The sequence below is a fragment of the Alligator sinensis genome, unplaced genomic scaffold, assembly GCF_000455745.1.
Source record: "Alligator sinensis unplaced genomic scaffold, ASM45574v1 scaffold228_1, whole genome shotgun sequence".
Taxonomy (NCBI): Eukaryota; Metazoa; Chordata; order Crocodylia; family Alligatoridae; genus Alligator; species Alligator sinensis.
This window is the reverse complement of record NW_005842044.1, coordinates 2,056,155-2,082,932: the sequence shown is the minus strand read 5'-3', so window position 1 is coordinate 2,082,932 and position 26,778 is coordinate 2,056,155. Positions and strand designations below refer to the sequence as shown.

Here is a 26,778-nt window from a genome sequence, read left to right as displayed (position 1 = left end):
TCCCAGTGTGATGCAATGGCAAAGAGGCTAGTGCAGTCCTATGTGTAGACAGGTTAATAGAATAAAAGTTGGGAGGTTATTTGACCTTCCTGTTTGGGCTTGGTGAGACTGATAGTGGAATGTTGCATATGGTTCTGTTTGTATCTTCAAACGAACGTTGAGAAATTGGAGCAGGTGCAGAAAAGGGCCATAAAAATTAATCAAAGACTGGAGGAATAGCATTTTGATGGGAGAGATTTAAAGAGCCCAATCTGGTTAGTTTATCAAAAAAGAAAATTGATGGGTGACACACAGTGTGTAAGCAGTTTCATGGAGAGAACAAATATAATTCTACAGGGCTCTAGGTAAAAAAGGCATTACAAGAAGAGAGGCTGGAAACTGAAACCAGACACATTCAAATGGGAAGAAGGGGCATTTTTAACAGTGGAGGTGATTAACCACAAACTGCCAGAGGAAAGTGTGAATTCTCCACCTCCTTGCAGCTTTGGGAGGTTCTGTTTGCCACGCAATGAAGTTATCTTTGTTCAAAGTGTCTCCAGGCCATAGTCTGGGAGGACTTGTATTACGGTGCAAGGCCAGTGTCCAAGGTCTGCTAGTTTTCTGCAGTCTAGTCCAGGGATATGTGTTCTCCAATTCCTAACACGATACTATAGAGATTTTGCTGGTTTATAAAACAAAGATGCAAATCTTAGAAGATGGTAAGGAAAAGAAAATCTGAGAGAAAAAGGACTGCAAAATTTCAATTAAAATAACACTGCCAAAAAACATTGAGTTAAACATTAAAACTATCACACAAGAGATGGTGACATCAACAGAACTTGGTCTCCAGGTGTGTAAGACACTGAATTTGGCACAACTAAATATAGCAAAAACTGTCTTGAACTTGGCAAATCCCATAAATGTCCCAAATGATATCAGAATTTGAGGGCATTTTTTTACGCATTTAAGAGAAGCCAGGTTTTTTTCAGTAATATCTTTTACTGGACCTCTGGCTATCACTTGTCTCTCCTATCTGTCACCTCTCTCAGCTATTCAGTTGGCCCAATAGAAATTATTACCAAAGAAATCTTGCTTCTCACGTATTCCCTGGACTATCACAGCTATCACAACACTACAACCTTACTACAACATGGTTTTTTTTAAGTGCTTGTCCAGTGAAGAGTTTTCTGAATATCACTTATTAACCAGTGCCATATATGTGGAGGGTTTTCTCCCCTCAAATGTCAGGTACAGTAATCAGAACCTTGCAGGGAATAATTAATAGATATGTGTCCAGATAGAAATGTGATTTCCATTTGACACCACGTTGCGTGCTGTGTAGTTAAGTCAGTACATTGTAGTTCATAGGGTTAAAGCTTGATCGCTCCACGTGCTGTTTTGAGACAATGGGGACAGGAAGCAAGTCTGACCAAACAGTTTGATGGTTTCTTAATTACTTGTCCTTGCAGTCATCAGTGCATGCAACAGTCTCGAAATTGCTGAAAATTATAAGAAGTTATCAAAACATAAAGCTATTTGAACAGATGTCAGCTGTTTGTATTATAAAACCGGAAAGAAAAAGATTCGCCTCTTTCTATATTTTGTAAAACAGCTCATGAAATTTGAAAGAAACTTATTAATGTAGCATGGGAGAAAGAAAAAACAGATGCTTTGTAGAACTAATCACTGCTTGGGCTCCTTATTCTTTTTTGTCTCTCGCTTGCTTGCTTGCTTTCTTGGTTTTGGTGCAACAACTCTGGGAAGAGGAAATTCCTCAATTATGTAATGTATTTTGAAATACTCTTCTCTTACCAGTATGTTTGGCACCATTCTGACGGCTGGAAAAAGCTTTGTGTGTGTTTTCAGTTGTCATTGAAACTAGTGTCACATGAAAAGATTGCGTCCTGATTTTTTAAAACATAGAGAAGCTTTTCCCGCATTTTACTGTTGAAGATTCACCTACTTTCCAAGCACCTCAGTCGTTTCAGATCAGGGATTCTTTATGTTCAACAGTGAAATCCAGTCTTTGTGCTTTTTTGGCTCAGTTAAACCAGTCAGCTACCAACGGATGAATGCCTATGTACTTTTTGTGGGTAAAAAATGTAGTGACTTGTTCTACAAAAGCAAGCTGGAAGAGAGGCTAATCTCTGCTTTTCTAGAACATACACTAGACGTTATCTAAAGAGGGTGGATAGAAAAATAAGGGCAGGTTTCATTGTTCACACTCTCCTGTCTGCCCCCATGGGAAGTTTTGTTCAGATCCTCATCTTCGCATTACATATGGAGTTGATTATTTATAAATAGGCCCTGTTCTGCTATGGTTTGCTGTTCATATTGTGCCTAAATTGTACAAACCAGCTGTTTCAGTTAACAACGGGAAGAAAATCTTTTCTCCAGCAGTGAACAGTCTGAGTGTTTGTTAACTTTTCCTGAAGCTGGCAATGGCTATACAAAATATAAAATACATTTTTAAGAACTCTTAATAGCTTTATAATGGCAGTGAACGGGAGTCAAGGAATGGAAAAGGGTACTTGCAGCCATGTCCAGAGTAGAAAATGAACGGTAGGAGTGTCACTGTAAACAAAAAATGTTCACCATGTCTGTGCCACACATGAAGATAGTCCAAGCCTTCATCACCACAGCGGGCAAACTAACACCCCTGCTTGTTTCTGAGTCCAAACTAACAGGAGTTCTGCGTACTATTACTAAACCACTGCTTTTCCGCTTCTTAAGGTCTTGTGGTCTGATTCTTCGGTGACGTTGGTAACCAAATCTTCTGCTGAAGTGACTGAATTTATTTCAAAGGTAAAGGACTCCAAAAGTACTTTCACTTAAAAATGCTGGAAAGGTTTGGTCCTGTACATGAGTTTATTCAATGACATTTTGGAAGTGCTGCCAGTAAAAACAAATAGGTTGAACTTCGTAAACATATAACTCATAAGCTGCCATTCCTTGTTCTTCAGATGACAAGTAACACATCTTCATTCTTGCTTCTCCAATTTGTAATATCCTTCACCTTTAGCTGTCTCAACTGTACCCAGAAGAAAACTTGGAAAAATTCATTCCTTGCCTAGCTGGTCCAGATTCATTTTACCTAGACCGGAACCACATGGACCTGGAATCGGACCTTAGGTAGGTTTCTACAACCTGGTTTTGGCTTGTTGCTTGGCTCTTTCTCCACATGGTAAAAAAAGAAACAAGAAGTGAAAACATGTACATATTTTAAGCTACTTTGCAGAATCGCATTTCAATTCTTTAAATACGGTGGTGGTCTGTATCTTGCTAATTTCAGTTCACAAAAGTTTTGCAGAGATGGGTCTTTTGTTTCGAAGTGACACGGTCACACTTCTCTGTAAAATTTCTGGAAGAATTAGAAGCATGTGGGGCTCTGCGTTAGAAACAATGGACTGACTAAGGTTTTTAGACACTAATGTCTCTATCTAGACTAGATACTAAGCACTGTTTAAAAATACGGTAGTTAACGCTTGTTAGTACACTTCCTAAACACTTCTTTTTCCTAGTTAAGACATACATAGCATTCCTGTCACTGGTGGAGGTGCATGGGTGGATACTATTTGTTCAGAGTAAGAGGCAGAAAACACATGCTTAGACTGTCATGGTAAATAGCGTCATTATTTTAAATAATCCCTCCTATATTTTAATAGTCACATTTAATTGATATGACTGAGGTGGAGTAACGGAGATCTCACATCTTTGTCGCTGCTGTTGTTCAGCTAGCAAATTTTCTGCTAATCAGTGTTAAGAGCAGCAGCCTATATTTATGTAGCAATCTTTGCGACAGAGAAAAATAGCTTAATTCTAAAATGCTAAATACATGACCTAGAGAGCTAGTGAGATCTCCATCGCTGAAAGTTTTTAAGTGCAGGTTGAATAAATATTTGCCTGGAATGATTTAGACAGGGCTGATTCTGCCTTCAGTAATGGGTTGGACTAGCTGACCCCTCAAGCTTCCTTCCAACCCTATTTTTATGATTCCGTGACAAATTACAAATACCAAAGTTGTATTGTTTGCAATTCTCACATTAGTGACTTTTCTCATGTCTCAGCTTGCTGTTAAACATGAAAATGAACAGTGAACTTTCAAGGTGGAAGCTGGAAGCATGCATCTGTATCTGTAAATGAACTAACTTTTGACCCAACATTTTTTTAGAAGTTAAAAATATGAAGAGACAGTCCAAATTTTTTTGCGTGTTCTTCCCTTTAATGACTTATTGGATACGTTCAAAATACACACACTTGGCTGATGCAAGCAGCCAAACGTATTAGTTAGCTTAATTAGAAAAACTTCAGTAATGGTCATATAACCTATGCTTATGCATTATACAATCCTAAAAGATTGCCGGCTTTATTTCCTGAGAGACACACCAGTAAAAGAGAACACGTGACATCAGTTTTACAGCCTTTCTTTCCCATGCTGCCAAATGCTACGCCTCCTGTTTATCTGAATGTCTGAACAATACTAGACAACTACATATTGTGGGCTTTAATTTCATGGTTTTAAGAGGAAGTGTTCAAGTTTATTCTTGCACATTGTCAGATAATTGCTTACTGTTCTAACCTTTTGTATTCATAAGTTTATCAACTCTGACTTTAATATAGTAACTGGAATAGAGACAGCATAAAGGAATGGAATTGATTAATTTTGTTGGAAAAAGAGGTATATGCAGATTCCAGGTCCAGTTTATTTCAGGATTTTCTAGTATTCCTACTTTTAGCAAGGCGGGGCGGGATTTCTGATTGCTTTTTCCATTTTATAATCACGTTTGGAATTTTATTTATAGACTACCGTCTTTATTTCATAGTCAGTTTCAGAACAAACATGATACAGGTTTGGGTGTTTTTGTTTTGTTTTTTTTGATTAACATCTAGGTATTTGGCATCATTACCTTCCCATGTGTTGAAAAATGACCATGTCAAAAAATTCTTCAGCACTTCATCTCTTTCCCAACAACTTCAAAATTCAAGTGAGTTTAAACCAAGAATTTAAAAATGCATATATTATTGATGTAAATCAAGTAAATTGATGCCAATCAAACCTTGATTTCCCTGTTTTTAGGTCCTGGCAACCCCTCCCTTTATAAAGTAGGCACTACGCTGGGTGCATCTGGAAGGTGAGATCCTTGATTTATATGTTTTATGGAATTGTAAAATTCCTTCATTTAGTTCTTTCTCTGTCCTTAAGGAGATTTTATATAGTTGGTTGAGCACCCTCACCCATATTCAAATGTGGAACTCTCAGCACTGGATCCTGAAAGATGTTGTTTCTTGGCCTTGTCTACCCAGAAGATTTTAGGGAATTTGGGTACCGTGGCACAGTTCTAACAGTATTAGCAATTGTGGGAGCATGGATGACCCACTGGCATTTTTACATTGCATGCTTAAAAAAAAGTGAAGGGGTCAGATAGCATTCTTTGCAGTGAGAGAGACAGCAGCTGAATTTCTTTATCTTATTGAAGAGAAGACAAGAGGCTATTTGACCACAATCTGTAGGTACCCTCCCTACCCAGGGAGCAAGACTTTGATCATGGCCTGTTCCATTTAACAGATAGGCTCCAATGGTTGAATGTTGAATTAGACAAACTCAGATAAGAAATAAGGTATATTCTTTTAACAGTGAGAATATTTAACCATTGGAAGAATTCTTCAGTGATCATGGTAGAGTCTCTATCCATCTTAAATCAAGATTGGATGTCAGTCTACAAGACATGCCCAAGCTCATAAAAGAATTAATTCAGAGAAATCCCAGGGGCCTGTGCTACACAGCATGTTAGACAAGATCATCACCGTGGTCCCTTCTGTGAATCCGAGAATACCTGGTCTGGGCAGGGTTTTTCAGCATGGTCAGGCTATAACAACCAGCTTCCATCCGTGGTTGGAGAGTCCTGTATGATCACTGATTTAGTCATAATTGTCTGACCATTACCTTGTGTTCTGCTGCACGGGATGTAGTCATCTGTTGCTTGTCTTTTACATATATGATGAGTGCTGTAGGCCAGGTCACGTCTTTACACGTGTGTACAGCATCCAACACACTGGGATAGCCCAAGCTAGCAGAGCCCAGCTCATTTGATCCTGCAGGCCAAAGCTTGGACCATGGAGCTTTATGTGGGCTAGATAAATCCACCTCCAGCAGCAGGACAGCAGCTCGGTGGCAGAGCTGCCAGACCCCCTGCATTGGTCCAACTCCGGGACCCAGGGGGTGAATGTTGCCACCGCTTGCCCCCCGTTTCCCCTGCTGCCAGTTTTAATTGCCGATGATGACTGAAGACCCTGAATGCAGTGGTGGGCAAGAGGTTGGCGGGGAGCAAAGCAGTAGCAGGATTCACCCCCCTGGGATCTGGATCCATGCCAACGCAGTGGCTCTAGCAGCTGTGATGACAAGCCCCGTGGGCTGCAGTTTAACCACTCACAGGCCACCAGTTGGGCAGCCTTTCCTAAGCTATACCAGAATCAAGGTAGTAAGTAATAATAGATGCAGCCGTAATTAAATAGTCACATCTTCCATAGCATAAATAGGTTTTTGTTAAGGGCCTGTTAGAGGCGTGGAATCACTGGGTGGTTTTTTTCCTTTCTGCTACATTAAAATATCTCCCTGCAGAGTAGTGTTTCTCAATTTGTGAGGCTGGTTTTCCTGGGGAAAAGATATACACTTCTTCCCAGGGAGTTTCAAGCCAGCCATGAGAAGTGAAGGAAAAAAATATTTCCCATCCTTTGCTTAGGACTTTACAACACAGAAATGAGTTTTTTAACACTTGACAGGGGGTTCTTGTTCTCTTCAATTTAAAGTGGAAATACAGAGAAAAAAATAATTAAAAAAAAACCCTCTGTTCCTCATGCTTAAAAACTATCCCACAGTTTATATAGTATATTAATAGCCGTTTGCCATCCTTGCTGAACCCACTTTTGAAAGAATTAAGAGAAGAATGCAAGTATTTATTTTCTCTGAGGAGAAAGGGGAGAAAAGCTGTGCCAGAGTTGAAAACATTGTTTTAACATTTGACATAAATGCCGCTGCTTTCACTGTTTTACCAGCGGAGAATTCCAGAGGCATAAGTCTGTAACTTCGACCCACCACCCTGCTTATTTGACCACAAAACTTTGCCCTTTATTTTATTGGTGGGTGCATATGGCCGCACTAACTGAACTTGGCATGACAGTAATTCATTGTGCTGAATCAAATTACTTTTCTGTTTTGCAGACCTGTATGTGGAGTAGCTGGCATTCAGTCTTCTCAGAATCACGTACAGCATTCAGCTGCTACTTCCGTTGCACTATCCCACTGCTCTCATTCAGGGAGTACTGGTCCATCATTGTCCTACCGTTCACAGATGGACACCTCTTCACCCATGTTAATGTCTTCCAGTCCGCAGGCCCCCCAGCCCCAGGAGCAAAATGGGATTTTAGACTGGCTCAGGAAACTACGGTTGCACAAGTACTATCCTGTCTTCAAACAACTCACAATGGAGAAGGTAGGTTGGTAGATTCAGTAGGAGAACAGCATGTGTTTTTTTAAAAATTGATATGTCCTGGAGCATGTAGATAAGAGAAGTGGTAAAACATCTGCATTTAGAATTGCTTGTTGTTTGCAGCTCGAACTGGGCAAGGTATTTGGAGGAATAATTTATTTGATGAAATTTGGCCTGTAGACTTAGATAATTTGATTGTTCAGAATTCTTTGGACACATGAAAATCTGACTTATTTACAAACCATTTACTTTTTTTCTGCTTATGCTTTTCTGTACAATAGGTCACCTAGGCCACAATGTATTACTTTTGCTTCTGGATTGGTTGACCTCCTATTTGTACAAGCTTTGCTTATTAGATACATTTTAGGACAGATTCATGAACATTTCTTACCTGAGCCTTTATGCGTGTATGTCTGCATGCATGTTCGACACCTTCATTTCCCACAAATGTTCTTTGGAACAAAAAAATTGGTCCTTTGGATGCTCAAGTAAAAATGGTCATGAATGACACTGAAGTGCATGGGTTTTTAATTGAATACGTGGACTGCTTCATGATACTCACCTAGATGTATCTGAAACAAGCATGCAAAATTAACCTCCTCCTCCTTCTGCTGTATTTTAATCTTGAACGCCCTCTGGTGGATTAAATTCAGACTTTGATTCTTTTGAGTCATGGCTCTGAATTACAGTTATTTTCAGTCACGGCTCTGAATTACAGTGGCTTTTGCCTCTACCCCATGTTGTGAAAGATATTCATTGAATGAGCATAGTTTGAGGCTACAATCTTCTTATGTCAATGTTCTCATTCAGAAATGGAAAATCTGTAATGTCAAAACTGCATATTTTAATGTGATGACTTTTTCTTTTCAAACAAGTGCTCTGCTTATCTTGATTTGTATAATCTGTTAAACAATATTTGCGGTAGATTTGCAGCTGTGATGAACTCTGCTCTAGATGAGAGAGTCAATTGATTTCTGTATTAAATGGCAAAGTCAGGAAAACTCGGTTACAGTTTAACTTCGAATAACCAGTAGGTTTATCTCTTGTATACTGAGACTCAGCCGGAATCGGAATAATGTTTCAGCAGCAGAAGAGTATCAGCATAAATCAAAACCTTTTTTGACAAGTGATAAGTGAAACGAATGGAGCTAAACCTGCCCCAGTCTCCAATGAATCCAACTTTCACCACTAGGGAGGGGAGCCCTGCCTTCCCACAGTCAAGAGGTGGGGAATAGAAGGGTGGAGATGATCCCTTGCATGATAGATATTAGCTGTTATAAACCTCTCTTCCCTGGGTTACCAGGAGAGCCAGGTGCATCAAGTACTCACAGGAAAGAGGGGTGCCAGGAATTTGTGTTCTTAATTTGCCCTTTGCAGTTTATCTTTCCCCCAGGTTGGCATGTTCCTTGTACCTAATTTTCTAGTCCCCAAACCATGTTTTCTGTATGCTCTTCCATCCCTGATGCTGTCAAATTAAGTATTAAAGATCCTGGGGAAGAATCCTTGAAATTTTAGTTTGGTGGGTGGAGTCGGATGGACCAGATCTTTGTTTAGTTCATTTTTTGACACAAAGATGTCTTTCAGTGTCCATGTAGACTGTTCTTTTTATTGTGAATGACTGATGTAGGCTACTGATGGTTTGAAACTGGAATAGAATTTCATAAAAGGCATGTATTTCGGCGAGTCTTAAAGATGCATCTCAGAAATGATAATCCTGGAATGTTTGAGCCTACAAAAAGGTCATTTGAAATGGATGTAAGCATATTGTGTGCTTTAAAGTGAACTCTATCCTTTCTCCTGTAAGTTTCTGAGCCTTACTGAAGAAGATCTGAATAAATTTGAGTCCCTCACCATGGGAGCAAAGAAAAAACTCAAGACACAGCTGGAGTTGGAAAAGTAAGTTTGTGCATGTGTGTGTTGGGGTAAAGATTGTCTACTTTCTTGCTTGTGAGATAAGGTATTGTACAGCTTTGAACTCAGACGGAGCAAGGAGCAATGGTCTCAAGCTGCAGCAAGGAAAGTTTAGGTTGGATATTAGAAAAAACTTTCTTACAAGGAGGGTAGTAAAGCTCTGAACAGGTTACCCAGAGAGGCTGTGGGTTCTCTGTCCTTGGAGGTTTTTAAGACCCAGCTAGACAAAACTTTGGCTGGGATGATGTAGTTGGGGCTGGTCCTGCTTGGAGCAGGGGTTGGACTAGATGTGCCCTCCTGAGGTCCCTCTCAACCCTCATTTTCTATGATCCTACAAACTCTGGAGTTGTAATCCCTGGTTTACAGTGGTTTTTACTGTGAAGGCAGAGCAAATTAATAAGCCTGCCAAGATTCTGCACTTGTAAATTTAGATACTACTTATCTTTCTCGCAGGAGTGGTGAAGGGTTAATTAGTAAAGAAAAAAAAACACTTTGGAAATGTGGATTACTATGTAACATTTACTACCTTATTATTAGGCACTCAAAGCTGATAAGCACCTAAAAGAACAAATGAACTCAGCTTTAAAGGAACACTTAATTTAATCCTAATGTAAACATATTTCTTTACTTATGCAACTAACATCTTCTTAAATTACTGTTATTGGAAGAATTTACAAGATCTAAACTACCTGTTACTGTTTGCATTCTTTATCTGCTGCTTGCTTGTTTCCGGTTTTGTACCTGGCCGCTACTTAAGCATTTGCGTGAAGGCACAGTAGGCCAAGGTATACTGCTCAAGAGAGACACGTTGCTTCCTGAGCAGTGGCTTGGACCGTCGGTTTAGAACTGCAGTCTCCCCTTTGTTGACAGTGAACGGGCACACTTGTGGGTAGGAGATTTGCTTCCAGATTGGGGATGGAATATGCCCTGTGTTTAGCAACTAATCTTTTAATTGTTTCATTATAAACTTGCATGCAGACTCACTCAGTGGCCAAATGTTCTCGCTTCCAGGAATTATGCTTTTTCTATCCTCTGTTTTCCCTCCCCCATCCTCTCTTTCTCCGTATGTTTCTTTTTCACTCTGCATTTCTTTCTTGCAGAAACTCCCCCTCCGTCTCCTCTACCTTCAGTCTCCTTCAGTTCCCCATCCTGGCTATAGAATGATCTGTGCCCATATAGTTAGAGGCATAGTGAAGTTTCATCTTCCAGCTTTGGGGCTACCCCCTAAATGAATTAACTATGGACGGGAGGGAGTTCCCATATCTAAGTCGGGCTGTCTGCAGGCTGAGGAAGACATTACTCCGTTGGTTATACTCGCTTTACATGTGGAATTTTAATTAGAACTGAGAATCTATGGAACTGAGATCTACGGAATAGAAAAAATGCCATTTGAAGCGTATAAATGCTCTAGTTTGCATTAACTAATGTTTCCTTTTCTCCTCTCCTTTAATCACTGCCTTTGAATTAACTAATGTATTAGTTGTACAGCTGTAGACATGCATGTACTAATGTACATTTGTATTAATTCATTTGTATTAACTAATGTTTCTTTTTCTCCTCTCCCTTATTGGCTGCATAGGGAAAAATCAGAGAAACGGTGCCTAAATCCAACAGCACCTTCTTCGGTTACTGGCAGCGGGGTGGCTAGGGTCCCTCCAACTACTCACATAGGGCCTCTCCAGAATATTCGTGGCAACCATGCTGCAGGTAAATACACAATGTAAAGAACAGTGCGCTGCTGCCAGGGTTAGGCTGGGTATCTTACTGCACAATAAAAAACTCACGGCTTTGCTGCTCCAGCCCCCAGATTAGAACTGACTTGTTTCATGTGTTCTTGTCCTTTATGATCTTTGATGATTGAAAGATCTTATTCCTGGGAGGATATTTGAGTGATGAAGATGTAATTGCAGTTCCGTGGCTTGCATATGAAGCGCTGGTTTTGCTGGTGACTAACCATTGGTCCTCTGGACTTGTATTCCCTGGGCCAATATGAAGCATTATGAGGCTGAACCATTCCTCTGTTTTAATGGCCATGGTGTTGTGAAAATACCCATCAGCTGCAGTGTTGTAACTAGGCTTTTGATGCCCAGATGACAGTTCTGCCATTAGTTTTCACGTTTTCCCTGATTTATCACGTGTTTGTCCCTAGAGCTGCGTGTAGATGTGGATCAGCCATCCCACCCTCTGCCCCGAGAAGGCAGTTCTTCTGAATACTCCAGCTCCTCTTCCAGCCCCATGGGGATCCACACCAGAGAGGAGAGCTCGGACAGTGCTGAGGAGAATGAGAGGCGTAAGGGAAAGCGAGCAAAGCTTCTGTTTGCATTTGATTTGCCTTGTCTGACAAAGCAGTTGTATTTATAGATCTGTTTCTGCCTCTAGGTTTAGAGATTCACTTGGACGGTTCAGAAAAGGAGAAACCTGTGATGTTACTGAATCATTTTACATCCAGTTCGGCCCGACCCACAGCTCAGGTTCTACCAGTGCAGAACGATGTTGGCTCCAATCCGTCCGGCCACCATACCTTGTCAATGCAAGTGATGCCAGCAGCCTCTACCCACATCACTCCTAGTCGAATGCTGAATTCAGTTCATAAATCAGAGCGTGGAAATACAGAAATGAAGCTTCTTTCACTTCTGTCTTTAGAAGAACGAAATAAAGTTTCACCTGGAGCCAGAAGCAGCATTAAAATGGAAAAGAGCTTTGGGAATACAGTGGTGGATGTGACGCCAACCTCCTCTCATCAGCCTCTGCAAGTGCTCTCAGGAGTTCCAGAAAACAGTTCACCCGCGTCTACAATTAACTTTGGTCATCGGACAAAAGTTGTACACGCTTCAAGTCTGGACCGAGTGATAAAGACACCCCAACAGCCAGCACTGATCGTGGAAACGAGTACTGCTCCCAGCGTGACATCCAGCACAGTCTTCCAAATGGCTCGTCCACCCATGAAGCTTCTGGTATCTTCTTCGGTTCCGACTGATTCTGCCATTGCTGGGCAGACATCCTGTTCCAGTAATATGCAAATAACTATGTCCCCTGCAATAATAAATCCCCGAACTGCTCTCTATACAGCCAACACCAAAGTTGCCTTTTCTGCAATGAGCAGTATGCCAGTGGCCCCGATGCCAGGCAGCTTCTGTGCGAACAATAACACTGCCTCTTCCAGCAGCCATCCATCCACGTCATTCGCAAACATGGCAAACTTGCCCAGCTGTCCCGTACCCAGTTCTAGCCCCACACTGTCATCAGCCGCTGAGAACAATTTCTATAGCAGCAGTAGCAGCAGCAGCAGTAGCAACAGCAACAGCAGCAGTGGATCTGCAGGGAACATCCCGGTACCAAATCAGAATCACCATCACCACCACCACCAACAGCAGCAGCAGCCTCCTGGCTGCATGGTGTGTAGCTCCTGTGGATGTAGTGGGAACTGTGGCTCAAGTGGTCTGACTGTCAGTTATGCGAACTATTTCCAGCACCCGTTTTCAGGGCCTTCAATGTTTACTTTTCCATTTCTGCCCTTCAATCCTTTGTGTAGTAACGGCTACATCAACACGCAGCAGTACAACAGCAGCACAACCTTCCCAATGGTTCACTCTCCTTACAACAGTGGTTTAACCCCAGACTCTGTCATGAGCGGGCAGTCCGCGTTTGCAGTACCACCCATGCAGAACTTTATGGCAGGGACAGCGGGAGTGTACCAGGCACAGGGAATGATGGGAACCAGCAATGGTTCAAACCACAAAAAAAATGGGAACCTCTCCTGTTACAACTGTGGGGCCAGTGGTCACCGAGCTCAGGACTGCAAGCAGCCACCAATGGATTTCAATCGGCAAGGTAAGAAACTGGTGCTGATGCAGGGGTGTCTGTGTGCAGAGCTGCAGATTCATGTGAATGGGAGTTTCCATGCAGTTGAGGGACCAGTGAATCTAATGGCGATAGCTTTTCTTTATACCAAGTTTTGCATAATCCCAGACAAGCATCCAGTTCTTCGAAGCCCTTTTCTTCTAAGGGATGATGAACTTTTGGGCTAACTTCATAGAAATGGTATTTATTTTGGTGCACAGAACCAACCCCAGTTTTATGCCTAACTTAAGCCCTGTTGTGGTGGCTTAACTGGAACACACGTGTGAGTGTCGTGCATTGGACCCCTGTTGAGAATTAATTGGTCTCTGAAGAAAGGAAGAAGTGCAGTGTCTTTGTCTGACCTAGTTGTTGCTGCTGACACCATCTGTCAGTTCAGCCCCAAGTCATCCTTTTATTTTTGAACATGGGGTTATCCCAGAAGTTCATAAAATATTTTAAAAAATAAGTAGGGGCCATCATCTTAACTAGGTATGCACATCCCTTTGACAGACAAGGTTCTTTGGGTAAATGTGGTATCTTTTATTAGACAAACTAAATAGTTGGAAAAAATTGTTCTTTGCAGACTTTTGGGTACAAAAACCCTTCTTCAGGCAGAGGGAGAGACATCCCTTTGAAGGACTTGAGTCAGAGTTGCTGGAAATGCACATTCCAGTGCGTAGACTCTGTCATAGCAAAGCCTTCTGCAGAAGAGATTTAAAATCCTTGAGCCAGGGCAGACGCATTTGGGAGTAAGATATTGCCATACCAGGAGTATATTCAGGTCATAGCTCTCTTTTTTCTTGACGTATTGGTTAAAATGTTGTACGTGTAGTATTGCCTAGCAGAATAAAATGCAAACTTTTGGCTAAAATTGGGAAACTAAAGCGATAGATTTTAGATCATCTTGAGTATGGCCCATGTCTGTGTTTGTATTGTATAGCCGGGGTGGGCAATTATTTTGGGTAGAGGGCCGCTTACTGAGTTTTGGCAAGCCATCAAGGGCCGCATGACAGGCAGCCCAGGGCAGATAAATATTAATTTTCTAAATTTTTTAGGGGCCACGCAGGCCAGATAGGACGCAGCCCCCGGGCCGCATTTTGCCCACCCCTGGTTCAGACCATGCCATCAGCACTTAAATACGATTTAATAATAGACCCCAAGAGGCAGTACAGAAAATTAGTGGTGTTCTTAGGCCATAATATTTTGATAATGGCAGATTAGAAGAATGTGAACGTGTCCTAATCAGGCCCAGATCAGAGAAGTACGGTAATGCAGTTTAAAGCTGCAGTTCATCATTTCTTTTTAATCTGTTTTGAATTACTTTTGTTGCTCTTGAAATTGCATTGCAACCACTGCATCTTGCCTTCTTTTTGTGTGTTGCTGTATTTTTACTTCCCACTCCTCCTGCTAGTACTAGACATCTCCCTGACAGGCATTTCCTGTAGCTTCATAGTGAAGAGATGAGCTACTGGTTTTATTCTGCAACCTATCTTTTCAATAAGTAGATGTTTAAAATGTTGTGCACTTGACTTCCTTCTTTTTTCCCTTTGTTCCTCTCCTCCAGGTACATTTAGGCTGAAATATGCTCCTCCATCTGAAAGTCTCGACTCCACAGACTGACATTTTCTCTGGCAAGAAAACGCTGTAAGCCATGGAGATATAAGGACATTTAAATACAAAACTGAGACGTCCAGTTGCTGTTAAGCTTAATGTATTTTTAATCCAAAGGTGCTTTACTTTACTAGACTAGGTAGAAAATCTAGCTTAGGGGTTCAACAAACCCATTTTTGATTGCCAAAATTCAAGCTTGGATCTTGGTGTTGGAACTTGCCTAGTACGTATCATGTGACTGATGCGTGCAGGACGGCAGGTGAAGGTGGCCAACTATGTTTTCTGTTGCAAATACAAAAAACAAAAGAAAAACCCTACGCTTTTTTTTTTTCTTTTCTTTTCGCTGAAGAATGTTGCCATATTTGGACCTTCCAAGATGAAATGCATAACTCCAGGGCAGCTACGTTGCGGTGTGAGATGAGAGCCGGAGGTTGAAGGTACGAGTGGCCATTCGCCAGAGGGCCTTTGACCACCCCTGGGCTAGGTAAAATGTCTACTTTTTTTCAAAAGTGATCAGGCACTAATCTCTGGGATTTTTAAGAATTGCACTACAGAAGAATGTAAAACTATTCAAGCTTTCTGCACTTTTAGCAGACCATGTCGCTCTGAGACCAGTGCAAGAGGCAAAGAAGTTCCAACTTTTAAAATTGGCACCAGCAGGCTATGTGACTTATATAAAAATCCTGAGTAATTTTCTCCTTTCCCCTCCAAAAGAAGACGCACGGCAATTCCAGTTCCTTCTGGAAACAACCTTCCTCTTCACCATCACCTTTGCTACTAGAGAGTGCTGGGTTACCGACAGCTGAATAAACTTAGTTTCCAAGGGTCCATGTCCCAGAGACTCCAGAGTCATTAAGGCTTCAAGAATACAGATGTTCTTCTTCTTTTTTTTCTGTAACACACAAAACAGCTTTTATGCCCTGTAACTGTATATAGGTCTCTTTCACAGAAACCTTACTATGGTTTTGTAAATGAATTTTAAACCATCCTAAAAAATAAACTCTGGCAGCAGAGTTTGCAAGCTGTTGCTTTACCTGATAGAACGAAACTTTGACTCCTACCCCGGGGCTTCGGCTACAGGATTCAGTGGTGGTAGAAGTCAAACATGTAAAAGGTAGTAACTTACATTATCGTCAAGACGTTGAAGGATTTACTGTCGGCCTCCTTTGTTGCGGTAGATTGTAGATTGCCTTGGGGTTAACTACCTAGAATACAGAATTGCGAGGCGGCAAATTGAAATTGAGACTTGGGAGGTAGCCGAACCAAGCTCGTGTTGCTGAATTGAAACAGTGTAGTCCTGTCTTGATGAAGAAACACGCAAATCCTCCTGACTTGCCCAAGGAGACACAGGCCTGAAACGTATAGCGATCTTTGTGTACTCAAACCCAGAAGACGACATTAAAATCTGAGGTCTTGCTTATGCTGGGAATTGCTTTTCCACCAGTGTAGTCACGCCAGTGTAACAAAGCATTTGTGCTGGTGCAGTGTACAGCACTTCTTACACTGGGGCAAAGCTTCTCAAGGTCAATGAGACCTTAGCTACCGAAAAGTTGGTTTGAGCAGCCAATGCAGTAAGTTGCCCGTCAAGATTTTTCTGGAAATGTTAGCGAGAATTTGAAGGTGTGGGCCATTCTTCAGTTCCATTTGCTCAAAATGGATGGTCAGCCTCATCATGAAACGCCAGCAGGTTAGGGCAGCGCGATCAATTAGTACCTCCGAAGAACCACTGTCACCTGAGGCGACAAGACACCAACCTTGTTCCAGGTAGATTATCTTTGGAGGTCATACCATTTTTTTTTGGCTTCATGAAAACCAAAGTCTAAAGCTGTGTAACATTTGGTTTAAAAAGAAAATCTGTTCTTTCTTATTTCTATGCAATTCGGGAGCTCCATATTTCTGTATCCTTAAATGGTTCCGTTCACACCACACAGCATTGCTTGCAATATTGGAAGTTATGTTTGCTATGCCTGTATTGTAAGGAGGTTCGCGAGCAACGTTCAGACCTACAACACTAAAGTGATGAAAACTGACAATGCAATTTACTTTGCCTTAATGAGCTTGAGACAATGGGAGGAACAACCTGTCATGCTGTGTTACGTTAAAGGACACTTGCAGTTTTCACTTAAAATGTTTACTATTTAAGATTTTGAGGGTCTCTCCAGTGGCCTGGAACATGTGCTGAAAGCCAAACTTTAACATTTTTTCACTTTTTTAAAACAATATTTTAAAACCGAACTGTATTTAAATAAACTGTATTTCACCAGACATGCAAGTATTACAAACCCTCACAAAAGACCGAACAACAAGAGCAAAAAACTTAATATTTTTCTGTGATATTTTGCTTTAGTGGCCATGGTTGGGAGCATAGTCTGGTCTAATATTCATCAGAAAGTCAAAAGGGTCACCAGGAGCATGAAACTAAGACTGAACTCCTGTCCAGCAAACTTCTTTAAAAACCATTTCATTCCTATGTTCAAAACGGTCTTCAGGATTGCTTCCTCTATGTAAAGTTAAGGCTGATGTTTCCTCAAGGGGCTTACGTGCACTTACAGGTACATTTTTAAAACTGCTAAACCTGATCTTAAAGTCAGTTTGTATTCAGAAGCATGAGTAAATTGAAGGGACATGCACTTAATGCACAGATACTTGTTTGAAGAACCAGTACTGTTCTGAGAGTTTTCCCTGAATCAAAAGGAGTTGTAGCTTCACATCTGTTAGTACAGTATGTTTGCTTCGTACCAAGAACAACCGAAGTTGGTGAGCCTATACGGAGCACTTTAGATACATAAAATGATTCTTAATCCATTTTTAAAAAGGCATAAATCCTTCTGTTTTCCTCTGTCTTCCCCCCAGTTAGGCAGCTAGGCTCTGGAATAGCAGTTCCAGTCTCAGTAACTGAACGAACCAGCTCGTAAAACCTACTCTCGTAGGTACAGATATGGAAAATACACAGAATTAGCTGTTTGTTCATACCTTTGCCCTGCAAGTATAAACTTGGTTAGTTCTCTAACGGGATTCCCCTGTAGGGTAAAACTGATGGTTTAAAAATGCAAAACAATAGGGCGACCCCTTGTCGCGTTCAGCTTGTCGTTTCATTGCAGCATAAGAATCGCGGGGTGGATTATAGCTCTGTCTTTACTTTGGAGGAGTAAATGGTGCATAGTGAAGTTTCAGAATAGTCTTTCTGATGTGTGACATATTGGTGAAGTAGAATAAAATTATCAACACTTATAGTTCAGAAACTCAGCAGCAGAGGCGAATTCACATTCATGCTGGACACTAAACTACAGGAGGTTCAATAAGGAAGAGTTGTCTTACCAAGCGGGGTATTTTGATCATTGGATTCTGTAGTAAATTTTCCTAAACTGCTACATCAGCTTTCATATTTTGTGAAATTTCCCAAGCGGCTTGTAAAACACAACTGCTAGCACCCTGCCAGGAATCAAGTGAAATGGCGATATAAACCAACCCCTCTTCCGGTTGCCTCCCCTTGCATTTTATGCCCTTTATTGCTTGCTGATTTTGTGGTGATGATACCAAGGTATCGAAAGCCTTCATTCACTGTATTTGGCAAAGAAATTAGAAAATTAAAAAAAACGAGCGGAATGCACTCCCCCACCCCAAATGATTGGATTTTGCCATTACTTTTACAGGGATCTCAGTCCCAAAAAGCATGTATTGGAAGTCACTGACACTCGAAGCCATGCATTCTGGGTTCTCCAGACTTCCCTTTTCAGTTGGGGGAACATTTGGAAAGTCTCAATAAACGTAAATGCTTGCAATAGTCTATAGAAAACCATTTTTGTTTGTTGAGGCCAAAGGTAAATGTTACTACATCCGTACTAAAGGAGGCCGCTACCAATATCCATGACTTTATCTGTGTCATAACAAACCCTTGGGACTACCTGTTGTCTCTGTTAAATTCTTAGGTAGTTGAGAAATGTTTTGGTACTGAAACAGCAAAATCCTGTGTGTTTTGAAGTGCAGATTAACAGCTTCTTTTGGAGGTAACTTTCCATTAGGAATGAAGGAAACTCCTACTCCCATTTGAGCCATTTCTTTTACTTCAGTCAATTCTAGTATTACAAATTGTGCATGTAACTTTATAAATATTTTAAATAGTTTTGTAAATATTTAATATCAGCTAATTTGATTTTGAACTGTAAATGTCAAGTATTCTGGTATTGGGATTTTTATGTTTTATTATACTTTGTTAAAGGTAAAATTGTACATTTTTAGAATGTTTTTATCTGAGTAAATTTAATGTATGGAAAATAAAAAGTTAAACAGTGCTTAAGCAGCATTTCTTTATTCTTTTAGGCTTCTCCAACTCAAGCGGGTAAGTACCAGGAATAAACCGTACAGGTAAAAGGCAGGGTGGAGGTGCACCTTTCTTAACAGGTAAAGTTCTCTTTAATCCAAGTCACTGGCTGAGGGCTGTCACCTCGTCTATTTGCAGCTGCTGTTCTCTAGAACCACTGCGGCTGAGTCAAGGGCATTCAAGGCTGTCCTGCAGATTATGTTGAGCCCTTGATAATGTGGGCCTTTGTGCGGCAGGCTGCTTGTTGTCCTAGTCACCAGCGACTCTGTGGTGAGCATTGGCTGGGACTGTCCCAGGATGCAGGCAGGATTACACTGCCGGTCTCCAGTGGCTAAAGATCAGGAATTACTAAGCACATCTTCAAAATCTGAGGGCAGCCACTTTAAATCCCAGTTCTGTTGCACTGTGTCCTTACGGTAATGTATGCAGAAACCACCGAGTGATTTCCTGCCGGAGATGTTCCTTTAAAAGGCTGCAGTCTTAAACTGCTGCAGGCCTAAATTCTGCCATCCGCACTGCTGTTTTAGTACCATACTAGTCAGTCTCATCTGGGTCATTATGGACTGCTCAGTGAAGATGGCTTAATAGCAATTTAAATGCATCATGCTTTTAAACCGCTCTGTTCCTCCAACTAAACTCCAGCAATTTAGATTTCAGCTTTGAACAGAAAGCCAGCTGGAGATTCTTGAATGACAGGAAGGTCTTGATTGAAAAGCTGTGGGCTAGGAAGTAGGTGTTCCCCCTAGAAAGCATTTAAACCATTTACTATCAGACACAAGTCTCCGTGGGTAGCTAATTATTATCCCTGTGTTACAATTACAGTTACACAATCCATCCTTCCCTGCTCTAAAACGGCAGTCGGGCTGGTTTAGGATGGCCACATACCTCCTTTATTTCCAGCTAACACTCCTCTTAAGTGCTGAGTGGAACATCCAGGCACAAACCTATTTCAATACTATTTATTCAGTGTCCTGGGCATCACTAGAGATTATTCGTCTGCACTGGGACCTGCCAGGCCAACATCATTCAGCCATGCACTGAAACAGGTGGCATTTGTCACTACTGTCTCCCCTTCTGCTAATGGATGTTTAAGGCAAGGAAGTCTATAAATAACCACTCAAGCTGCAATTACATTGGGATGTAATCCATCCATTTCAGCACTGTATTAATTTTTAAAAAAGCAACATTTGTACAGGAATCTCAGTCATCGAACACAGTAGTTACAAGAATGGCTGTCAGTCTCAAGTGAAACCATGATTTTACATAAACCAAACTATAAAAACATAGGACAAGCTGCACTGAAAAGTTTACGCTGAAGTAAAAACACAACGAACGTTTAAAAAAAAAATTGTTTTTAAGTTAGAAATAAGCACTGAACAAGATGCATGCAAAAAGGTGTCAGCAGATACAAACTGTACACCTTATTGATCTAGAGTGCCAAGATGCAGTAGTATTGCTTTTTTCCCCACCCGCCCCCAATTATAGCAAGTTAACTTTCAGTAACAGATGCAATTAGTTCACGGATGTGTGTCATATAAAGATAACTCTTATTCAGTCTGCTGCACTCCACTTTACAACATCAACTCTAGAAGAAGGACAGTGATCCTACTCAAGACATTCCTTCTCCACAGGATAAGCCCCTATTTATAGTGACAACAGCAATGCCAAGATTTTTCAGCCACATGCAAGTGGCAAGAGACTTCAATGATGGGATGACCATTTGCTCCTAACGTGAAATGCTTTTAAAACAGAGCACTTTCCCCTACCCCCTCACTTATAACATGCACAACAAGTGACAGACGGTTGTAGGCAGTTTGGATTCATATTTCCAGCAGCAGATCTGAATCCAGGATGGATGGGTGTACAACACATGAGAAGGCCTGGATGCACCATAGAGCTTATAGGTAACCACACAGCTGTGAAGATGGAGCGAGAGTGGAGGAGGGACCAGGCAGAACTCCAAAGACGCAACATTATGGGGCACTATTCGTTTTTCCAGTTGCATTAGCCTGCTTTGCAACTGGTTGCATCTATCCCCACAGTCTTGTTTACTGAAGTCATTTCTTTGCACCAACCCTGCCCACCTGCTATTTTCCAGGTTGCACGGGGGTGGGGGGGAGGGGAGGCAAAGAAAAGAGACCCCTACAGGTTAGAAGGAAAACAAGATGCTACTGAGCAGCAGTATATCAGTCAAAATACAAAATGCTGAGAGAAATCTCCAGCCTTCACTGCTATTAGCCTAAGAACCTTAACATATGCACTTCCTAAAACTAGAGGAAAGCTGGGGTGTTCAATGGGAATATTTAACTATCTGGCACCTCCTTATACAGCAGCGGTACCAAGAAAGATGATAAACTTCCCTCCCAACCATGTGCTGCAACAGACTGCAAGCACCGAAGCAGAGCAATTCCATAGCTTGACCCAAAAGTTTAGGATATTCCCTGTCCTTGCTCTCCAGTAGAACAAAAAAAAAAACCCAACCCTTTCCTTGACAAGCTGGATTTTTTTTTTTTTTTTAAGGAATTGTAGAGGGATTTGCCACAAAGATGTCACACTGAGACACGTGGGTTCACTACATGAAAAGGTGCCAATTCCTTTATTACAAAGGCCAGCTGAGTGTCCCTTTTATTGGCTATTTACATATGCAAGGTATGGTTCCATTCAGAGTCCAGAAACTTAAGTGTGCCTGTGTTAAATATTACAGCAGGTTTTCAAAGCAGGATCTGCCTGTCTGTACTGGCACTCATCTCTTTAATATCCACAAACAAGGCAAGGCAAGATGAGAACACCTGCTAAAGCAAGACTACACTATGGTACTGAGGGCAGAGTGACATCCCTTTCGTTTTCCTGGGGCGTGAGGGTCAAACCAAAATCCTAGGCTAGAAGCCTTACACAGCCGAGTGCACTCCAAAGGTTTCCTGAGAGGCATAGACCATGTAAAGGAATCCATCCTCATCCTTTTCGCTCTCGTACACCTCCGAGATGGGCGTCGAGACGCTCACCATGCTGTGTCCGTTCACCAGCAGGAAGAAAGCTTGGTTCGAGTTCAGCTGCAAGCGCCGTCTGTTACAGGAAGGAGAGACACGTTACAGATGCCAATCTCGGGGGCACCAGGAGGAGGTAAGAAAGGCTCCCCGAGGCAGGATGCGCCGCAAGCCTCCATGAAGAATAATTTTCTTTAACACTCTTAATCTAGGGTGTAAGAATCACAAGAAAGGCAAGCCATTTCTGTGGAGTTCGGGAACTGGAAGCCCCAAACGTGGGAGAGGAAAAGCCAGACGGACAACAGCGTGAAGGACAAAGCCATGACTTTTGACATGGTTTACACATGCCTGAGAAGCCAAGTGCTCCGAGTAGCAGCCTATTTTCTTGGGCAGCCCTGACAGGATGGGCCCCGCCTCTGACCCTGCAAACACTAAATCATCTGCAGGGGGATGGTGGCCTTGTTGCAAGACCCCAAGTAGGAAGACGGGGAGGAAAGCACATGCTTATTCTTGAGACCTTGGGTTTTGGAGTGGAGCAATCCCCTCACCCACTGGCTGGAAGGGAAAAATAAAAATCAAGCAGACTGATCCAGAAAGATGGGACATGATGGAAACTGCATCATTACCACGTTTCTGCAGTGGTACAATCTAAGGCAGCCTGGCTTCCGCCTTACGTGGCGGCTAGCGTCTACCCAGCTTGAGCTGAAGTTTTAGGCGCACAGGGAACAAAAGGCCTATTCTACATAACATCCATATGCCAGCTCGGGGGATGTTCCTGCACCACGGCAGGGTTTTGGTGTACACCACCGCCTTTCTGCAAGTACATGGTGTAGACCTGCCCATTTTTGAAAGCAAGACTGTCCAACTGGGGGCCACAGGCTCACGGTCCAGATGCCACTCTTCCTCCCACCACTCCCCTATGCTGCCAGCAGGCTGTCCCACAGGCTTCTCCAGCTTCCTGCCCCCACCCCTTACGAGGGGCAGGACAGGGCAACACAGCACATGAGGTGCTCCCATACATGTGCAGGGAGGTTACTTCAATGTGCTTTAATTACAGCGCATCGGTGCAGACTCGATTAATCGAGTTTGCTGGAGCATGGGAATTACTGCGCTCCAGCAGACTCCAGTCACGTGCATCAGCCTCCCTGCGCTGAACAATGGTAGAGGGGTGCTTTAAACTAAAGCTCAGTCGACAAGCTTTAGTTCACAGCTCTCAGAGCTGTGCTAATTAAAGCACCCCTACCCCCGCTTCCCAGAACATGTCTATAAATGCTTGGGATGCCCACCACATGGAGCAACTTATGATCTGGAAGCATGGAGGACTGGGCCACTTAGAAGTTGGAGAGCCCTGGTTTAAAGGGTCACCCAACACATTCACCCACTAGCAAACTAGTGAACGAGACTGCGATTTGGATCTGGCACATGTTAACATACTACCTGATGATCTTGATCAGCTCACTCATGTTAACATGATCCGGTACCAGGAACTTGGTTTTATCCAGAACTGGAAGCTGCTTTTCCCCTTTGTACCTTTCAATAATTACCTGGAAAAAGAGAAAAATTCAGTTCCAATGATGCACTGGAAGCAGGTGCAAGCAGCTCCAAGGGGATTCCCACCCTTGCATTATTTTCAGTTTAAAAGCATGCAAGAAGAGCAAAGGTCAGACTCCGAGTGGTTATAACCACTTGCAATCTTGCTTCTTTTTAGGTGTGGCAGCTCCTCCAGGGCTCAGCTGCATGTGCACGCACCTCTGGTCAAAAGATGAAAAGACAAGCAGGGATTTTAGACCTGCCATCAGCACAGTTCCAATACTGGACATATAGCACTGTCTATACAGCATCATCTCCTCTGGAGCCAGCTTAAACACAGACCTGGCTAAAAAAGCTGTTGCTCTCTTTGTCTAGTGGCAGTGGACCTTGCTGAGACTGGAAAGAACAGCATTATTTTGGTCAGAGGGAAGTTAATGTGGCTGAGAGCCAGCTCAGGCACGTTCAGTTTCCATTTTCCTTTTGAGTGGAGAGTGCAACCCCAGGTTTGGCAACAAGCTCTCTCATAACTTAGGCAAGAGCTGCTTGCAGTGGAACCTCCACTGATGATAATCAGCTTCCAGCACTGAGGTTTCTGATGACATTATTACTTCTGTCTGCAAAGAAGCAAGGCACTCCCCCACCCCTCAGTAAGAGGCCATAAAGCAAGCGCACTCCATGGGAAATAAGGGAGGCAGGCAACTGTCATGCAGAGACCGACCAATTAAGCACAGCCTTATTAGCAGCACGGCATTGCTCCCGCTGGAATAGTTTCCTTTGGATTTCAAGCTTTGTTTTATCCTAGCATTTGCAGAGATAAGCTCAGACTGCAGCAACCGTGGCAAGAACAGGGACTCCTAATTCACCAGTCACTGGCAGCATCAGCAAGCCTCAGGCGACCTGCCCCTGAAGAAGTCCAGAGGACAAGGCAGCTGTAAATGCACCAATGCCCCCACCACCGCTACAACAAGCAGCACAGTGGAGGTGGCAGGGGGCAAAACCTGAAGAGAGAGGATAGTTCAGACAAGCAGGGTGGCCCTGGCTAAATAGCAAATCAGACAGGAGAGGGTGAAAGGACTGCAGCTGACAACAGGTGTCAACCCCTCCTGTAGCCCAACCCAAACAGGGTAGCTAACAAGCCATCAGGGTAGTGGCACTTCCACAGGATCCACACACGTGTCTTCTCTTAGGTACATTTCCTCAGCGCAGGTCCTTACACAGAACTCAAACCAAAGTACAAATGAGTGCCTATCCTTCCAGGTCCTGCTCACAATGGAAGCATCCTCATTCCCCTCTATCAAGGCCATGACGCACATTCTGGTTTGAGCTCTGAAAAGCAAGACTTTGGGCTGCCACTGGATCCTTGGAGGTGCAGTTTTGCTAGAAAAATCGCACACAGCAACATGGCCATACCCCAGCAGCCTACGTTGCGTCCAGGCAGGAGCTGCCACCTTCCAGCCCCGGGCTTGGGAAACAAGTCTCAGACTCCACAGATCCAAGTCACCCTAAAAGGACAACCCTCAGTCCCAGAGACCCAGCCGACTCATTCCTGGCTCGCTTGCTCCCTCACCGTGGGACAGAAGCGAGGCCTGGAAGTTAAGCGACAACAGCTGCACTTACTGGTATTTTTGTTGGGTGCTGATCTCGAATCAGTCGTACATCTTCTACTCTTTGCTCTGCAGAAGGGAAAAAGAAAAGCACTGTTTATTTAAAATGCCCAGATACATACTAGATGGCTTTTTTCCCCCCTGCGATATCAAGTATGCACATTTATTTGGCTTTGACTGCCTTGCCAGGCACCTTCCTGTTGAAACAGCGGAATGAAAAGCATTAGTAAAAATAGGAAAGACGAGTCCATCAAAGCAGTAAGAAACCCACACTCTCCTGGGAGGGACAAGCGTTCTTCAATCAGCAAGGCAACTGCAAGAGGTTAGCGGACACACAGTCCCATCCTCCGTCTGCTGAAGCAGGCAGCACTGACTCATGCAGATTTGCTGCATCACGTCAAATTTTCCTCTCCCCCCGCCTATTTGTTTAGGTATGACACCACGTGCCCGAAGAGGAAGTCGTTGGTTAGACCTGCGTGGGAGCGAGGGCTAACCGAAGCAGGTCAGGCTCCATTTACACACGGCAGTCGAGTGTTACTCAGGTACAGTTTGTTTCTGTTTTGATTGAACTCCGCACCGATGCTGCTGCCGGAAGCGTCGTTTGCAAACGGCTCAGGGCAAAGGCTGCAAGACAAGTCCCGTTTTCCTTTCGGAGGGACGTCTTAATGGCACCGACGTAACTCTGCTTTGGCACAGTGCAGTCGGACCTGGCGCGAGCAGATGCAGCTGCCTGGAAATCGGTTCGACCTGCTTACGCCAGGTATAGCTGGCTCCAGAAGCCTCCTGGTTGACGCTTGCGGGGCTGTCTTCATCTCCAAGCGCCTTCCCCAGGAGGGAGATTTAGTACTGCAGCACGACGCGGACGCTGCATTTATTGAACCGATCGGGAACAGGGAAAAAAAAAAAGCGACCGTCGGCACCCGTCAGTCCGATCCCGTTACTCGCACACAAAGGTGCCGCCGGCCTGCCGCTCGAGAGGCAGCGTCTCGCTCCCCCTCTCCGGTCCGTGCCAAGCGCTCGCGCGTTACCAACCGCACAAAAGCTTCCCCGTGCCTAGAAAGGACCCGATGCACGACCCTCGCACGCAATTAGTCTCCACCGAGCACGGACGAAGCAAAAAAAAACAACAGAGGGGGTCGCTTTCCATTCCCAGCCCTCGTGAAGGCCCGCACGCTGTTCCCATCCTAAACATGCCCACGCGACTTCCTAAAATTTCCTATCAACGGATGAATGCCGAACACCTCCCGTTACGGCCGCCAAGGGCGGAGACGCGTTTCCAGCGGGCGACGTCCTCCACGACCGAGCTCGCCAGAGCCGGGGAAGAGAGATTCGAGGCGCCAGGGGCGGGGGGAAACAACAAACACCACTACCAAGCAAACTGTTTCCTCTAAACTTCCTTTTCAACCGGGGGTGGGGGGGAAGGATGCGTCCGCACACGGGACGCGCCGACCGGGAGAGAGAGACACCTCCTCGCGGACGCCGGCTTCATCCCGCCACGGGACGACTTCACA

General features: G+C 43.3%; 2 protein-coding genes across 10 annotated transcripts in view; one reads left to right on the top strand and one right to left on the bottom strand.

The window, feature by feature from the left end:
- Window positions 1–20,497, top strand: part of ZCCHC14 (zinc finger CCHC-type containing 14) — a 68,677-nt gene extending 48,180 nt beyond the window's left edge. For 2 of the 7 annotated variants that reach the window (XM_014519515.2, XM_025203088.1), the window contains 10 exons: window positions 2,713–2,784; window positions 3,002–3,111; window positions 4,870–4,964; window positions 5,057–5,111; window positions 7,199–7,469; window positions 9,271–9,362; window positions 10,957–11,084; window positions 11,527–11,667; window positions 11,757–13,208; window positions 15,178–20,497. In XM_014519515.2, the coding sequence (XP_014375001.2) occupies window positions 2,713–2,784; window positions 3,002–3,111; window positions 4,870–4,964; window positions 5,057–5,111; window positions 7,199–7,469; window positions 9,271–9,362; window positions 10,957–11,084; window positions 11,527–11,667; window positions 11,757–13,208; window positions 15,178–15,263 (2,502 nt within the window). In that variant the 3' untranslated portion in view covers window positions 15,264–20,497. Of the gene's footprint in view, window positions 1–2,712; window positions 2,785–3,001; window positions 3,112–4,869; window positions 4,965–5,056; window positions 5,112–7,198; window positions 7,470–9,270; window positions 9,363–10,956; window positions 11,085–11,526; window positions 11,668–11,756; window positions 13,209–14,781 lie in introns of all 7 variants that reach the window. The other 5 variants (XM_025203084.1, XM_025203086.1, XM_025203085.1 and 2 more) reach the window with 5 other exon arrangements.
- Window positions 20,498–21,436: 939 nt separating this feature from the next.
- MAP1LC3B (microtubule associated protein 1 light chain 3 beta) overlaps window positions 21,437–26,778 on the bottom strand; it is a 10,600-nt gene continuing 5,258 nt past the window's right edge. For all 3 annotated transcript variants that reach the window (XM_006022764.3, XM_006022763.2, XM_006022762.3), the window contains 3 exons: window positions 25,281–25,336; window positions 23,571–23,677; window positions 21,437–22,212 (listed from right to left, as the gene is read on the bottom strand). In XM_006022764.3, the coding sequence (XP_006022826.1) occupies window positions 22,038–22,212; window positions 23,571–23,677; window positions 25,281–25,336 (338 nt within the window). In that variant the 3' untranslated portion in view covers window positions 21,437–22,037. The remainder of the gene's footprint in view (window positions 22,213–23,570; window positions 23,678–25,280; window positions 25,337–26,778) is intronic.